Raw genomic sequence first — 18,231 nt, 5'->3', positions numbered from 1 at the left:
ATGTTGAGTGTCTGCTCTTGTTGAGTCTTTTGCGTTTTTGTTAGTACATGGTACTTTTAGGGCCGTTAGTTTTTCTTTGGTAAATGACGCCACCGTTTGTTTTTTGTGGATTTCTCCGCGTCTTAAGGGACTTTTATTGAGCCTTGTATTCGTCAGATAAGAAAACATTCGTTAATTTACTAAGTAGCGAAACTAATTTTACCGCTTCGTAGGCGGGCATTTACAGGCCGTTTTGTAGGCTATAGTACGATATTTAGGCCGTTTTGTAGGTTCAAGTTACATGAGTTATCCTAATGGCATTCTATTTACAGCCACTTTCTTCTATCTTGACAGGTTCTGCTTTGGCTGGCTTACTCTCATTGGGGGATGGCAGTTCTTCTTCATGCTTTCTTTTGCTTCTAGCTTCGGCCGAATCTTTCTTCCATGCTGACGGGTTGAGGGTGGTGAGGTAACAGTCTCTTGCTTGTTGCTGGTATCCATGTATGGTTCCTAATGCCCCATCATCACATACAAACTTCAAAAGCATCAGATGGGTGACGACTACTGCTTTAATCTTGTTCAGGGTGGGTCGTCCCAAGATGACGTTGTATGATGTCAAGTCCTTAACAATTAGGAAGTTCACTTCCATCTTGCGTCCGTTTTTTCTATCTCCAATCCGAACCGGCAGAGTGATGACACCTACAGGATGTATAATGCTTCCTCCAAAACCAATAATGGGATAGTGTATGCTATCCATGGTTTTGGGGTCATGTGCTAGGCGGTTGAGGCATTCCACGCTTATTATGTCAGACGAGCTCCCCGTGTCTATTAAGATGCGCTTCACCCTCATATTGGATATTTTCAACTCGACCACAAGGGGATCATCATGCGGAGCGGCTATTCGTCCACCATCTGACTCACATATCTCGATCCGTGGGAATGGGTCCAGCGGTGACTTTCCTGACAGCATTACCTGCCCCAGGCGGCGAGCATAATATTTCTCTCCCCTCATGGTGGGTCCTCCAACGGCCGGTCCCCCAGATATGACGGCTACAAACCCCCCTTCGCTGTGATTTCCCTCCGTGGGTGAGACAGGTGACTTGTTCTTTTTGTACTGGCTTTTCCCAGAGCCGTGAGCATTCCTCTGTAAGTAGTTCTTGAGATGTCCTTTAGAGGCTAGGCCGTCTAGAGCTCTCTTCAAGCTTCTGCTGCTCTTGGTTTCATGCCCTATGTCTTCATGGAACTGGCAATATAACTTAGGGTCTCGACTCTCAGCAGGAGACTTCATGGGGAAAGGTCGTTCAAGGTCATACCTGGTTCCGACGTCTTTCAGTATTGTGAGGAGATCTCTGTTATACTCGAAGTATTCCCTTTCTTGTGGACGTTCTCTCTTGTGTCCAGGAGAATTGTTATCGTGCTCTTTTGAGAGTGCCCAAGTACCATTTACTCGTGGGGCTTTTCTGTCTATCTTGTCTTTCTTCCCTGAGGAATCTGTTGCTTCTCCAATCCTTCCATCTTTTGACGCGCTGCATATTTCTGTCGCATGGATAAATGCTTCGGCCTCGTCCAAAACCTCAGCCATGGTCCTTACACTTTTCTTGACTAGGTCAAACTTAAAGGATCCCTTCTTCAGTCCCTTGATAAAATTATCGAAGGAGACGCCGTCCGGCAAATCTGGGATTTGTCCGGCCTCTAGATTGAAGCGTTTCACATAGCTTCTCAGTGACTCATCCTTCCCCTGTTGAATTCGTCCCAAGTGCATACTTGTTTTCCTTTCTTCCTTGTGTGCCATGAACCTGGTGGAGAACAGAGTCTGCAGTTCGTTGAAAGAGGCAATTGACCATGGGGGCAATCGCTCAAACCATTTAGACGCTACTCCTTTGAGAGTGGCTGGGAAATATTTGCACCAAGTGGCTTCATTGGTTCCTTGAACATACATATGATGACGGTATGCAACTAAGTGCATATCGGGATCTGTGGTACCGTCATAGGCTTCAATGGTAGGATTTTTTACCTTGGGCTCTTTTGGGGCGTTCATGATATCCTCAGAGAAGGGAGTACTCATGTGCCTAAGCGTCAGATTATTAAACTCTTGCTGAATGTGGTAAGTAGGTTCACGGCGGCTAGTGAGCAGGCGTGGACGCAAGCTTACCCTGTTGGGCGTCATCTGGGTCTGTCGAGTAGAAGGGTGAAACGGTGGATCTTCGATTACAGGGGTGGACCCAGTGTCTGATAGTTCAGACTCAGCTTCATATTATTCTTGACGCCTCGAGGCAGGCCGTAAGACGGCTGGTGGGTTGCCCCTAGATGGTAGTCGTGTGACTTGGTCCCTTCGAGGTAGAGAGGTCGGGAGGCCGAGATCGGCCCCTGAGCGCTCAGGCACCGGATTGATTCTACGGCTAGCCTGCAGACGGAAGCTCTCTCCAGCTCTCCATACGTTGGATCTGAGTGGCATTCTGTTTATCCGATTGACGCCCAAGCTGAGGGGTCTCTGTGGAGCCGTCCTCTCAGTGCTGTAGATTAGCACGTTTTTCCGAATTTTGTCTTGCAACGTGGTGCTCTTCTGCTGTCGAAAGGTTTGATTCATTTGCTGTTGGAATCCTGCTAAGATCTCGCGCAGCGACCCCGCCGAGACTAACAAGTCCAAATTCTCATCCAGTACGGCGTCTCGGACGCTGGGGCTTAGGTGGCCACCCGGCGGAGACGCTTCCACAATTGGTTCTTCCTCTACGACCACCTCAGCTTCCTGCACCCGACGCGGTGTGCTTCCTGCATTTGCGATTCGATTGGCTTCTTCTATATGACGCTGACTCCTCTCGAGAGGCCTTCTCTCTTCTTCCTCACCAGTATACTCTCTATCAAGGTGCAGTTCGACCATGATACTATACCCCCCCACAGACGACGCCAAATGTTGTGGGATCTTTTACGGTGATGACGTGTCACGCGTTCCTCGGAGGTATCAAGTATGAGCTGGCACGAACTTCTGGCAACCTGCAAAACAAGAATATTCCCTTAGGAATATTCCCTCCGATGCTTAAGTAAGTATAAGCTAGAGAGAGAAGTAATTTGTAGAGAGAAGGTAGAGTAAAAATAGTTTGAGGTTGGTGGGAATGAATTGATTGCCCCCTTTTACCTAAGGATCTGCACTATTTATAGTGCTAGGGTTTCTTGGGAACTGGTCCTGCATGATTGGATGCTCTGTAAGATCAAGACACGTGTCCTGCTAAGTTTTGGGGGCCTGATGGTAGACCTGGTGGCCCTCTTAAGCTTTTGGGCCTTTCTTTTTGGGAGATAGCGGAATGGGCTCCTTCTTAGCAAGTGGATCTCATGACCCACTGATGGGTCTTGACCCTGTGTGTTCATGCGGGTTTGTGAGACAATCCCGGATTTGCCTGCTGATGGGCCTTTGGTTCTTCTTTCTGGGCTTTCATGGTATAGCCAGGTGGCGTTCATTTTAGGCCACATCAACAATTGTTGATGATTTTTCTAGAGGTGTATGGATTTATTTAATTAGCAATAAAACCGAGGTTGGGTCGATGTTTCTTAATTTCGTTTCTATTATTAAATGTCAATTCAATCAAGTCATGAAGGTTGTTCGGAGTGACAATGGTACGGAAATCAATTGTTTGCAAGGCTATTTTTTTAAGCATGGGATGTTATTTGAATCGTTGTGTGTTGGGTCTCCTCAACAAAATGGTAGAGTGGGTAGGAAACATCAACATATTCTGAATGTGGGGAGAACTTTACGACTTCAAAGAAATTTAGCTAAGAAATTTTGGGGGGAATGTGTTCTTGTTGCATGTTATTTGATTAATCGTACACCTACACCACTTCTTAATAATAAAATACCTTATGAGATGTTGTTTGGTAAAGTGCCATCGTATGTGCTTATTCGTGTGTATGGTTGCATGAGTTATGCGTATAATCAACAGAGTAAGGGGGACAAGTTTGAATTACGAATTAGGAAATGCATGTTTCTTGGTTACCCATTTGGACAAAAAAGGTGGAAATTGTACGATTTAGAAACATGTGAGTTCTTTGTTTCTCGTGATATGAAGTTTTATGAATGCGTGTTTCCGTATGTGGATGCATCGAGTGAGTCGTTGACATTACCTACTAGTCATGAGGCGACGACAAATAGGTGTATAGGTACGAATGATTTTGACCTTTGGTGTTTCCATAGCGAGGTGTTACTTATCGATACTAAAGGGGTAAGGTACAAAAATAATTGTGAGTACATGTTAGTTTTGGTAAAACTCAACGATATAAGCAAGGGGTCCTTTTATGTCGTGGCAAAATCGATAGGTTTACCTAATAAGTTCTTAGACGTACCTATCAACCAAGAGTAGTTTCTAGACTATTAGCAAAAGGCTTTTGCTTACCTAAAAGATTTTAGAATTGAGTCTAAATACATAATGTGCTTAATTCTTCAATGGTTTTTAGGATCTTGGAATCATTTTATTCACACCTGCCGGAACACATAACTTGAATAAAATGCTTAATGAACATTAAATTATGCATGCATGCTAGAATTTAAGTTTATTAAGAGAAACTGTGAATGATTATTTATTTGTTTATTCTTTTCAATTGTAGTTTTTATTATGGCAAACAACAATTCATTCAACATTCGATCAATTCTCGAAAAGGAGAAGTTGAACGGGAAAAACTTCCTTGACTGGCAAAGGAACTTGCAAATAGTTCTTATGCAGGAAGAGAAGGAGTATGTCCTGGAAGAGGCGATGCCCGAAGCCGCAGGCGAAGTGGTCACTCAGGCAGCCCTCAATCGTTGGATTGATGCCAACAAGGATGTGAAATGTCTAATGCTTGCAACCATGAGTGCAGATCTACAGAAAACGTTTATCAACTCAGATGCTTTCACGATCATCAGTGAGTTAAAGAACATGTTCCAAGATCTGGCTTGGGTCGAAAGATTCGAGACTCATAGGAAAATTCTTGAGACCAAGCTTAAGAAAGGCGAGCCCGTAAGTCCACATGTTCTCAAAATGATTGGACTCATTGAGAATATGAGTCGGCTGGATCAGCAATTCTCTCAGGAAATGGCTGTAGACACTATCCTCCATTCTCTTCATAACGGGTATGATCAGTTCAAACTGAACTACAGTATGAATAGTCTGGACAAAACGGTCACTGAGCTTAATGGTATGCTGAAGACCGCTGAAAAGACGCTCAAAAGTGATAAGCAAGATGTGCTTATGGTGCGTGGGGGCAAGTTCAAGAAATCTAGAAAGAAGAGGAATGCTAAGAAAGGTGGAAACAAGGCCAGCCCAACTAAACAAACTGGCGCCAAATCTGAAAAGAAGAAGGTCAGTCAACTCACTTCTGAATCTGAATGCTTCTACTGCAAGAAGAAGGGGCATTGGAAGAGAGATTGCTTGAAACTAAAGGAAGATCAGAAGAACGGAACAGTCGTTCCATCTTCAGGTATTTTCGTTATAGACTGTACACTTGTTAATTCAACTTCTTGGGTATTAGATACTGGTTGTGGCTCACACTTATGTTCCAACTCACAGGGACTAAGAAGAAGTAGAAAGTTAAGCAAGGGTGAAGTCGACCTACGAGTGGGAAATGGAGCGCGGATTGCTGCATTAGCTGTAGGAACTTATTATTTGTCGTTGCCCTCTGGGCTAGTTTTGGAACTGGAATAGTGTTTCCATGTTCCAAGTCTTACTAAAAACATCATTTCTGTTTCTTGCTTAGATGCTAAGGGATTTTCCTTTTTAATAAAAGACAATAGTTGTTCATTTTATTTTAAAGAGATGTTTTATGGATCTGCTAGATTAGTCAATGGACTTTATTTATTAGATCATGACAAACAAGTTTATAACATAAATACCAAAAAGGCCAAAAAGGATGATTCAGATCTCACCTATCTGTGGCATTGTCGATTAGGCCATATTAACTTGAAACGCATGGAAAAACTTCAAAAGGAAAGAATTCTAGAACCATTTGACTTAGAGGATTATGGTAAGTGCGAATCATGTTTACTTGGCAAAATGGCAAAGCAACCTTTCTCTAAAGTTGGAGAAAGAGCAACTGAACTATTGGGTTTAATCCATACAGATGTATGTGGACCAATGAGTATAAATGCTAGAGGTGATTTCAGCTACTTTATCACTTTCACTGATGACTTCAGTAGATATGGTTATGTCTACTTAATGAAGCATAAGTCTGAATTCTTTGACAAATTCAAGGAATTTCAGAATGAAGTAGAGAATCAATTAGGCAAGAAGATTAAGGCACTGCGGTCTGAAAGAGGCGGTGAATATCTGAGCTATGAATTTGATGACCATCTGAAAGAATGTGGAATTCTAACAGAATTGACTCCTCCTGGAACACCACAATGGAACGGTGTGTCGGAACGGAGGAACAGAACCTTGTTAGACATGGTTAGATCAATGATGGGTCAGGCCGAACTTCCAATAGAATTTTGGGGACATGCACTAAATACAGCTGCACTCACTATAAATAGAGCTCCGTCTAAAGCTGTTGAAAAGACTCCATATGAGTTATGGTTTGGAAAGCCTCCAAAAGTGTATTTTCTTAAGATTTGGGGATGTGAAGTATACGTCAAACGATTAATTTCAGACAAACTTCATCCAAAATCTGACAAATGTATCCTTGTGGGCTATCCAAAGGGGTATTACTTCTACAATACATCTGAGAACAAGGTGTTTGTTGCTCGAGATGGTATCTTTTTGGAAAAGGATCACATTTCCAAAATGACAAGTGGGAGAAAAGTAGACCTCAAAGAAATTCGAGTCGAACAACAAACTCTAGAGAAAGCTCAAGATGACATTCAAGATGAAACTCAGAGATCTTTAGAAGTTTCTGGTGAGAATCATGGTCAATCTAGAAATATAACCCCGCGTAGATCGCAGAGATATAGATCTCAACCGGAAAGGTACTTAGGTATTTTGACGAAAGAGAGCTATGACGTTCTATTACTTGAAAGTGATAAACCTGCGACTTACAAGCAAGCTATGACGAGCCCTAGTTCCAAGCAATGGCAAGAAGCCATGCAATCTAAATTAGACTCCATGTATGAAAACCAAGTTTGGGATTTGGTAGATTTGCCAGATGGCTACCAAGTGTAGACACCTACTTTTGTCCCCATTCCCGAAAGGGAAGGTTCGATGATGAGAACATGAATCTCCACTTGACAACGCATCTCCTATAAAATAACGAATCTCAATTCCCCTTTTCATTTCACCCGAAACCTGCTATTTATAGAAACCTGCTATTTATGGAAACCTGCTAAAAATAGTAACTGCCGTAATGGGTAGTTGTTAAAAGTGGCAAGTCATAAAAGATAGAAACCTGTCAGAATTAGGTGTTGCACTCCAACATAAATCCTAAATGAGATAGAAATTGCGAGAGAATCCTATTCCTGATACGATTCGAAAATAAGAGTTACGTATTAATTAAAATCCTAACGAGCCTAGAGTTCGTAACGGGCCCAGACGCATTCCGTCAAAAAATTAATACGCACTAAAAGACTCGATTAAGTCTCATACACTCCGGATTCTAAGAGTCCGAATCTGACAAAGAGACGGCCCAAACATCAATTTCAACGCCCAGCCCTGGGCGCTGAAGTTTCCTGGATGCTATTTTCAACACCCAGAGCTGGGCGCCGAAATTTTTGACGCCCAGCCCTGGGCGCTGAAATTACATGGGACGTGTTATTTCCTAATTCCTCGTGGATTAGAGTTCTACAATTCTATCTTTCCACGAACTCTTTTCTATAAATATAGCCCCAAGTTCGACGTGAAAACGACACACAATTCATATTATGAGTATTGACTCCAACCCCTCAGCCTAAGCCTCACGCTGCGAAATTGATCACGCGTTCTGTCGCAATCGATCCAAAAATCGAACAGAACATATCCTGTCCCATAATTTGAGATTCGTTAAATAAAAGGAGAAATAGCAAAGTCAAAGTGGTTAGTTTTCTGAGAACCATGACGCACCTCTCAAGGGTGCGTCGTAATGTGTCCCTTTTCCATGATTTAATCGCTTTCCTCGCCCTTTTATGAACTGTTAAACTAATTAAATCTGATTGTTCTATCACGCCTAATAAAGATAATATTTTGGGAAATTGGATTATCATGCTAGGTCCCTTAAAACAATCTAAATCAGATAATCGCGATCGATCTAGTATTATATGTTGCATATTGTTAAAATCAACTCAGATTAGTTTAATAGTTAACGCATGTCCCTTCAATTATTTATGCTGAGCTAGTAAGGATATCCTGCCTCTGGAGTTATCGACGAGCGAGTACTCCTCTAGGTAGTTACAGTCCCCTGAACCCTCAATTTCTACCTTGCGGGTGTATGTTGAGAGATCCCCATACCAGGGATCACAAGGGAACCTATGGCCGTCGTGGTCAAACATAATTGCACTCCCTTTATGTCACGATAACCGGGTTTTGTCAGTTTTTCTCATTGTCGTTAAAAACTGAATGGCACTCCTATATTACTAGTCAATTGGGTGTAAACTCACAGGAAATCCAATTACACTTGATTTGACAAAAAGAAACGTCACACCCACGAGGGACGAGGTCACGCATTAGCCTCGTGCTTTTTCGACCCCCTCACAGTGGCGACTCCGCTGGGGATAGTGAAGGAAATACTCGTGCTCGTAGGTAATCAAAATAGCCGAAGGGTGAAACGATCCTACCCCGCGTTTATTTCCCCATCAAGTTGGGACGACCTGGAAATCAGCATATTAATGTGAACGGACAGAACCGCATAACGAATCTTGGCTCCCTCAGGGAGTTAGGACTAAGGATACCCATCGCCAACCGGGGGGTGCATACGCTTCGAATGTTGTCCACTCGGCACTTTCGCTAGTAGTACACCCGTCCCAAACCCAATCGCTCGCCCATTAGGTCCCTCTCATCGGTGCATGCCCCCTTGGCTTACATCGTGATTGGCCTCTTGGGCGAAATTCGTCTGTTGAAGGCACTACCTCGACCGGGGCACGTGTTGGATCTGCGATAGAAGCGGTACCAAGCCAGGCGCAAATACTACCCATAGAAGCCTATCATAAACTACATGAGATATTATTATTGCCTCATGATGTAATGTTAGTTATGTGTAGCGAAATATGTGATTGTGTGTGACAAACAACGTTAGAAAACCAACGACCTTAAAAATTGCCCAAACATTCATAAACCGATTGGCCAAAGAGTTATACCAAAATACATGTTCCGCAAACCCGAACGATCGCCACAAAAATAAGCGACGCTCGGGATGGCCTGTAACGAATCCCACAAACGCTGCACAACGCGTAAAGGACGTTATTAGGCAAGCAAGCAAAATCAAAGTCGCATAAACAAAAAGTAGACGCAAACAGAAAACGAGAACCAGCCAGGGACGCATTTTCAACGCCCCTGGCTGGGCGCCAATATTTCTCACGCCCTTCGTTGGGCGCTGAAGTTGCTGCCTGGCCTTTTGGTTAGGCGCAGCAGCCTCGGTGCCCGCGTAAAAAAAACATACGTAGCAGTAAAAGAAAATTCGTGAAAATTGCTGCGAGGGCGTATGAAAAGGCACTCGATTCTAAAAGCGACTTGTAAAAAATAAAATAACTCTTTGTGTCGTTGTTAGGCCTCCTATGACGACAATGTTCGGCTCCAAAACCGAGCATGCTAATTGAAATAACCTTGAATGTCACATGGGCAAAGTATTCAAAAAATAATGTTCAAATAGAGTCTTCAAGGAAAAATAATGTTCGAATAAAAAATAAATCCGAGTCTAGACTAGGCTATGCCAAAGTACAATCTAAATCCTAAGTCTTAGTTGTCTTATCCATAGAATCGGTCCTAATGCTTGGTGTTGTTCTGTAAGTTAAAAGGGTTAAACCATATTGAGTCTCCCTTCCTAACATTTAAATCAATAAACACCCATATGTAATTGTCATCCCTTGCTAAGAATCTACGGCCTCAATACTCTCTCTCACCAATAAAAAGAATATATTATAGTATTTGCAAAATGAAAACAGTCACCTTCTGAAAATGATTCCCCCATAGTCGCACAACCCCCAAAGTGAACCTAAGGTGTCAATATATACCATTGGCATAAAAAAATTAATTAATGGCCTCAAGGCTAAATATCACATTGGGTCACGACTATCATAGTCCTCTCGAGCCACTCGCTCCTTGAAAAACTCCTAAGTACGGACTAAAAGATTTTCCATAAATGCAACATGACGATCCATGAAAACACCCAAATCGGCATGCCATAAGGCTACCATCGGGGTAAAGCAATACACACTAAAAGGGAAGCCGCACTAATGATTCTAGTCTTGCATTAGAGGAAAAATCCTTATAGGTTGCTCATCAAAGGTTGCCCTTATCAAACAAGTGCAACCTTTAAGGAACAAAAAAAAAATAAAAAAAAAAAATTTAAAATCTGAAAATTTTCCCAAAAAAAAAGCGCAACCTTAATCTAGGAATTAAAAAAAAAAAAACGACAGTCTCTCTTCCCTGCAATCCAACGACAATCCAACGTCTCTCACAGCTCCATCATAACATCTCCCTGCACAGGTGACCGGCGAAGCCACCGGAGAAACCACACTCACACGCTCGCACCCTCTCTTAACCTTTACTCTCAACCCTAAACCCCATTACTCTCTCGCTTTCTCTGCCGACATTGATCTAGATTACACTCAAGCTCAAATTGCTCTCTCAATTTGAAGCTGTACGACACATTGCAAACGAAATCTAAAGACTTTGAGGTACTAATTTGTCCCCCACCTTTTGAATTTCGATCTCTGGGTATGTTTTGTTCTTGATCTTTTTTCTAGTCTTGCTTGGGGTTTCAATTTGGGGGTTTTCTTGGTATAAGCTTATTCAAATTTCTCTCTTCATGTTCCGAAATTTTGGTTATTTTCCATGATTTACAAGGTTAGATATTAGGTTTTCTAAATTATTTTCTGATTTAGGTTTTGATTTTAATTTAATAATTAGCAATAATATGATCGAGTTTTAGTTTTCTTGGGTTGAGAATTTTAGTGAGATGCTTTTGCGACAATAATATGATTTTAATTTTTGTAATTAGCAATAAGATGATCGAGTTTTTTTATTGTATATTTGAATCTATTTTCTTCAATATCTATTGCTCGGTGGTAGTGTTTGTTCATGTTAAATTTGTGGTCTTATTGCTTGATTCGTTCTCTGTTTCTTTTTGCATTAAGTTTTTAGTTTAATAATACTTTTATTATCTTATGATTTCGAATTCAGAAGAAACCTCATGTCATTTGTTTAAATTGTTGGGTTTTGTTTTTTGGTTGATCTAAAATGAGGTTTCCTGTTGGTTGATCTATTAGTGTAGTGGACTAGTTATATTGCTGACCGTGAATAAGTTGAGGACTTGCTGGTACTTGACATTATTTTCACAGTTAACATGGGTGCTGCTGGATATAGTTTATAGTTTTAGAAGGATAAGGAGAATTATCTACTCTGCCATATATTTAATTATACATTTTTACTAGTTATGCCATACAAGTAACAGTAGGAATATCAACGAGTTATGAATATACCATTCAGTGCCATTTGGAATTTCAAGTTTTGATAATGAGACTATGGTTATCAATTTTGATCTCCATTTATATTGTTTTGATCATCGGGATATGATTAGCAAGTTTCCAGCTAAGAGTACTCTAAGTTGTTAGCTAACTCATATTTTGAGATTAAATAGGAACCAATTGGCAGATAAATGGATCACGATAAGAAATAATACAGGAGTTCTTGGTGTTGAAAATTGCTATGAAAGTGGAATCAGTTCCGCAATGGGAGTAGTTAGGCTGTCATGGTCGAAGGTTTTTTAAAAAGTAGATCATACGATAAATAAGTGTCTGCTTGGCTGTAGTGGTGAATGAAATATGGACATTAATTGAGAAAGGATGAGTTCTTGAATCTCTCTGTTGCTTCTAATGTGCATCTGTGTATGTCTTTTGTACTGCTTTTGTTCTGCACTATACTTCTCTTCTGTTTTGCTCTGCTCGGATACTGTTTCTGTACTGCTTTATACTGCTGCTGTAGTTGACTAGTTGCTGCTGCAGTTGGCTTTGTATTGCTGCTGTTGTGGCTGCTCCAGTTGGCTCGAATCAGCAATAACATGATAAAAGTATAGCTTAAGGTCTCATATAATACAACCAGCACTATATCATGATGTAAGAACAACTAAACAAATCCAGTTATTGTTTACCCCCCCCAACTAAACAACTAAACTAAATTATCACCTCAGTTGATCAACCTTCTGAAAATGTCATTAATGGCGAGCTGGTAGATAGCCATAAACTGAAAAGAAAATCAAAACCAGTTATTGTTTACCGCCCCCCCCCCCTCCCCCCCCGCTCTTTCTTCTTTTCTTGGGTGTACTTTTGTTGTTCTTCCATTGCTCTCTCAGTTTTATAAGGGGGAATGTGGTTTATTATAAAGCAATGTCAATAGCGTTATTAGGGTGAATGTGGTTTCTTATACAGAAATCGCATAGCTTTATCAGGAGAAATGTGGTTTCTTATAAAGCAATGGTACTCCAATTCTTTCTACTTTTTATGCTTTTCGCTTTTTAACCTTCTAGGAGAGCTTTTTGTTGTACATTTTGGGCTTTCCAGTCTTTCTTTCTTCCCCCTTCTCCAGCAGACTTGTTATCCTCTGGTGAGTGCAATTAACATGATTTTTGCTGCATGCAAAGTTTTCTTTATATCGAACTGCTGATTTGAAGCATTTGTATATTAATAGTCGTAGGATAGTTTAGGAGCTCCATTCATTTGTTGGACACAATCTGGCAAGACATGACCGACACCGATTTAGAAAGAACAAAGCATATCATGGCGGATATGATCTGCCCTGTTCTGTTGGACACAATCATTAAAGGTTCTTCTTTACTTAAGTTCTCCCTTGAAATTTATTTGATCTACTCAGTTTGTAGAAGTTTTAAGCATTTGTTTAGTGACGTTCTTTGATTTCTTGCTGTATGAATTTATGTGAAATTTTTTATTCTTTGATTTGTTTGATCTACTCAATTGAAATGTTCTGTCTCCACAGTCAATTTCCTTCTCTGTAGTTGAGTTCATTTCTGTTTCAAAGTAAGATAGCTAAAGTATGCACCAATTGAAATGCCTTTTATGTTCACTTGTCTTGAGGTCAATCTTCATCATATAAACAATGTTTCTTAGTAAAACGGTAAGTTGTGCTGCACATAGTAATTTGTGTAGGTGATGGTAGTTAGTATATTGCTCAAGACTGGGCCATTTAGTTCCTTCTGAAGATAGATATTGTTGCAATGAGGAGATAAGTATCTGCTTTAACAGTGTTGCATTTTCGGAGTTTCAGTTACAATTTTGTGGAAAATATATTACTCTTATTAGAGTTATTCCCTCTTTCCCGTCATATTGATAACATTTTGTAAGTACCAAAAAAAGGGAAATATGGATTGATTTCTGTCTACTATTAACTGTATTGACGTATAATGTATTCACATGTTCATGCAGTTTTGAGTTTTTAACTATATTTTAAAATAGTTAAAAGTAGAAATTACTAACTTATGGGGTAGACTGGCAGAAGGGTTAGAAACTACGTATTTGTTGCCTCTTTATACCGCAAAATGTGTTGGGTTATTGTTTTTGTATAGCGTAGGCAGTAAACATGGGATAACACTAACAACGCTATTTTTACTGATTGTAAGTGCAACATAGGTTTGAAATGGAGCTCCTTTTTGCAGTATCAAAGGTGGAATTCTTGTCCAATCCTTGTGTAGTTTATTTTCTGTCATACTAATGAGATTTTCCAAAAGAATTTTAATAGATTGTTAATTGTTTAACATGAATTGGGATACTGCTTCTATACCGAGTGAGGCTGGTATAAATCTATAGTTGTTCTTTCTCTCAACTTTTTCTCCGGCAGATAGGTTAAATTTGGTACACTTTGAAATTTTGTCATTATCTTACAGGCAATCCTCGAATTTCTACCGTCAATATTATCTGGATTAATCCAGTCACAACAACTTGGGTGCAAAGTCCTTGTAGCAGTACAAAGGGTGTAGCAGTACAAAGGGTGTAGCAGTACAAAGGGTGAATTAGCTGTGGAAGTAGCTCTGGAGAAGGAAGCAGTCAGGCTAACTGGTGATGCATGGAGGATTATCCTAGATTGTTGTCTGCTTGTTTTCCACCTGATTGATACTAGGCGCTCTATTCCATATGCAATAAAACAAATCCAAGACCTTTTTGGAATATCATGTGCCTTTGATCAAGCAGTGCAGGTATGGTTAAACTGCCTGTATTTCTATATTAATAGCACGCTGTTAATATTTTTTCGTTGCATTATATGATAAGGATTGCAACTTGTGAAGGGATTTTAGAAGTTTTCTTTTGTGAAGTAGATACTCAGTTGTTTTTATTATATTTGGTCTTTGATGCATTGAAGTTAAGAGGTTTTGAGATTCCAGTTAAGAGGTTTCTGCAAAAGCCAATAAGACAGAAAAGTCAAATACATTGTGTATGACGTTATCAATTTGTCATATTTACAGCTTTGCAAAGCCAAGTTCATCATTTTCTAAGTAAACATTCTAAACCAATTACATGTTTAATATGATTAGTTTAAAGTTTATAAGACTTATTCCGAGCTATTTATGCACATCTAAGACTCGTTTTGGTCGTTGTAGGTCATATGTAGCCTAAAATGCCATTCCGAGCTACTTATGCACATCGTCTAAGACTTGAAATGAGTTTCATAAACATATAACTAATTATATGAATCATTAAAAAGATTTAGAATGTGGAAATAGGTTCGTTTGTTGGTAGTTGGGATCAAAAATGCCATTTTTGACCATAAACGGCCTATATCGACCCAAATAACCCATAGGCGTGCATAACGAACTTGAAATGAGTTTCATAAACATATAAATAATCATATGAATCAATAAAAAGGTTTAGAATGTGGAAACAGGTTTATTTGTTGGTAGTTGGGATCAAAAATGCAATTTTTTGCCATAAATGACCTATATCGACACAAATGACCCTTAGGCGTGCATAACGAACTTGAAATGAGTTTAATAAACATATAACTAATCATATGAATCATGAAAAACGTTTAGAATTTGAATATAAGTTCGTTTGATGGTAGTTGGGATCGAAAATGCCATTTTTGGCTATAAATGACCTATATCGACCCAAATGAACCATAAGCGTGCATAACGAACTTGAAATGAGTCTTATAATCATATAACTAATCATCTAAATCATGAAAAAGGTTTAGAATGTGGATATAAGTTCGTTTGTTGGTAGTTGGGATCGAAAATGCCATTTTTGGCCATAAATGACCTATATCGACCCAAATGACCCATAGGCGTGCATAACGAACTTAAAATGAGTCTTATAAACATATAATTAATCATATAAATCATGAAAAAAACGTTTAGAATATGGAAATAGGTTCGTTTGTTGGTACTTGGGATCGAAAATGTCATTTTTGACCATAAATGGCATATATCGACCCAAATGACCCTTAGGATTGCATAGCGAACTTGAAATGAGTTTAATAAACATATAACTAATCATATTAATCATGAAAAAGGGTTAGAATGTGGAAATAGGTTCGTTTGTTGGTAGTTGGGATCAAAAATGCCATTTTTGGCCATAAATGACATATATCGACCCAAATGACCCATAGGCGTGAATAACGAACTTGAAATGAGTCTTATAAATATATAACTAATTATATGAATCATGAATAAGATTTAGAAAGTGTCATTAGGTTCATTTGTTGATATATGGGATCAAAAATTCCATTTATGGCCAAATATGATCTATATCGAGCCATATGAGCCTTAGATGTGCATAAAGAACTTGAAATGAATCTTAGTACACTCAGAAAGTTGTTTTCGTGACCAATATAATTTCTGTTTTCGTATATGAAACTTAATTTAATTTATTGGTTTGCATGTACGTTGTTCTTTTAAAGGTTTTCAAAACTCCAAGGGAGGGGACCTTTACCAAGGAGGAGTTGGATGAAGTTCGAGACAAGTGGGCTACTTACTTCAACGATTGTGAACTACCCTCAGTGTAATAAGTAGAACAAGCTTGTAGTTATCCGTTACTCTTACATTATTTTGTTATTTATCGATTTAATTAATTACATTTGAATTAATACGGTAATATTATTGGAAATTTGAAATTAATATCATTTTTGAGGAATGTCAAACTGATGTTTGGTGAAATAGTATTCTATAAATTATAATGCAGAATTTTATATTGCAAATATCAGGAATTATATTGCAGTATTTTTTTTTTAAAAAAAAAAAAAAACTCAAAAGTTGCCCTTGTTTGCAACAAGAGCAACTTATGTGAAGCTTATAAGTTGCCCTTGTTTAAAACAAGAGCAACTTATGTGAAGCTTATAAGTTGCCCTTGTTTGCAACAAGGGCTGCAAACAAGGGCAACTTATAAGTTTCACATAAGTTGCCCTTGTTAAAGGCAACTTTTGATAATTTCACAAAAGTGACCCCCCCATATGTTGCCCTTATAATTGGCAACTTATAAGCCTATTTTAAGGGCAACTTATGATGTTTTTTCCTCTAGTGTTGCAAAAATGAAAATTCGATCTCCCCGACTAACTACCTTTCCAACATTAAGCAAAATGGCGCATGACAAATGAACACCCAAGGGTTAAAATCTAAAGTGTCAACCAACGAAAGTTATGGTCCAATTAACCTAAGTCTGAGAGTCGCTTGGTCAAGTATTATAGGCTTACGCCACGTCATTATTTTGAGTCTAGGCCACCTCCTTGTGTTCATACACGGGCTATAATCAGAAAGATTAATGAAAGTTCGAGTCTAAATCACAATTTCCAATTAAATCCCAGAAACTGGAATCTGAAAAGAAGCAAAAAAAATTATTTTCGATGTAATTCTTTCGTTAAATTTCAATAAAGTAAAAACAATATTTCGAATCTACGCTATTTGCACATTTTAAACGACTAAATACGCTTGCAAAGTAAGACAATTTAAAGGTCCACCCTAGGCCTACTAAAGCTAAAGGTCCACCCTAGGCCTACTAAAGTTAAAGGTCCACTATAGGCCTACTAAACGAGGCTCACTCATTCTCGCCTCGTGACTCAAAGACCACAACCATCTACCTTTTAGCCCAAATAAAAAATTGAAGGATTTATGTTGGGGAGAAATCCTAAGCAAAAAGAAAGAAAAAATAGAAAGAGAAAAGAAAGAGCGAGCCATGAAATACTTAGCCCGTACTTCCCAAATTACGAAATCTACCCAGGTAAAACGAAGGGGAAGAATTGAGTTAGCCCCCAATCCAAATCATAAAATTCTACGATGTCTACCCTTTCCAATCCTTATGTTCTTAGACGCCTTCGCTCTGGGGCCCCTGTTCAGCTCATTTAACCCATCCATGTTCTCATTGCCATAACCCAAGAAACCATTACCTCGACTCTTGTTCTTGAACTTGTTATCAACTGCAAAACACGCGCGGCCATTGATACGTGCGTCATACCCATTATTTCCAAAGCCCAAACCTGCTCTTACACCACCATTAGCATAATGACCATATAACTTGTTTGGATACATCCTGTTGATATACCCTTGAGCCGTCCCCATGGTACTCATTGGCCTTGGTTGATGTAAACTCAGGACACTAGAACGAAGCTGCAAATTGTGAGTCCTAGTAGATGAAATCCTCATGCTTGACTAATACCTATACAAATTATCCTACCTCATTCAACCCATCTTTTAAACCGTCTTGAGTCACGAATAGAAAAGAAAACAAATGAAAAGTACATTCTACACTCAACGTAAGAAAAAAATAAAAAAATAAAATGTGAATAATAAAAAAGAACTTTGCAAAGCGCCTCTAAAGTTAGTCTAAAAAGAAAAAGAAGCATTTAGCGCACCAAAAAAGATCCGCCCAGAAATAATTTTCAGCGCCCACAGCTGGGCGCCGAAATCTTTAACGCCCCAGCCTGGGCGGTGAATCTCTCTGCTTGCCAAATTTTGTCCAGAAGTGCTCGTCATTTTATCCGCACATGCACGGAAAAATAACGAACACTTGGGGGGGTACAGCACGTATTCAGATATACGTACCACCAAAAAAATACATGTACTAAAAAAAATTATATATAAAACAAAATTTTGGCTCACGGCTAAGCGGCAGATTAAAATAATAATAAACTTCACTTATTTCACCCTATTTCAAACATTACGATTCCACCCGAACGT

General features: G+C 39.4%; 1 protein-coding gene and 1 long non-coding RNA gene across 4 annotated transcripts; one reads left to right on the top strand and one right to left on the bottom strand.

Annotated features, from left to right (window-relative positions):
• Window positions 1–301: 301 nt before the first annotated feature.
• LOC110795419 (uncharacterized) lies at window positions 302–2,044 on the bottom strand. Its single transcript, XM_056835806.1, has 2 exons — window positions 683–2,044; window positions 302–514 (listed from the first exon to the last, which is right to left on the bottom strand). Exons 1-2 carry the CDS (start codon window positions 2,042–2,044, stop codon window positions 302–304), a joined length of 1,575 nt encoding a protein of 524 aa, XP_056691784.1.
• Window positions 2,045–10,211: 8,167 nt separating this feature from the next.
• Window positions 10,212–16,218, top strand: LOC130467811 (uncharacterized). Of its 3 annotated transcripts, none has more exons than XR_008927707.1 (3): window positions 10,422–10,735; window positions 12,744–14,262; window positions 15,963–16,218. It is a non-coding gene; the product is annotated as an uncharacterized lncRNA (long non-coding RNA). The 3 variants fall into 3 exon arrangements; XR_008927706.1 differs by having other exon boundaries at window positions 10,436–10,735; window positions 13,954–14,262; XR_008927705.1 differs by having other exon boundaries at window positions 10,212–14,262.
• The last annotated feature ends 2,013 nt before the right edge of the window (window positions 16,219–18,231 follow it).

This window comes from Spinacia oleracea, chromosome 2 (genome assembly GCF_020520425.1).
Source record: "Spinacia oleracea cultivar Varoflay chromosome 2, BTI_SOV_V1, whole genome shotgun sequence".
Classification (NCBI taxonomy): Eukaryota; Viridiplantae; Streptophyta; class Magnoliopsida; order Caryophyllales; family Amaranthaceae; genus Spinacia; species Spinacia oleracea.
The sequence above is the reverse complement of the archived record's forward strand: the minus strand, read 5'-3'. Positions and strand labels throughout refer to the sequence as shown.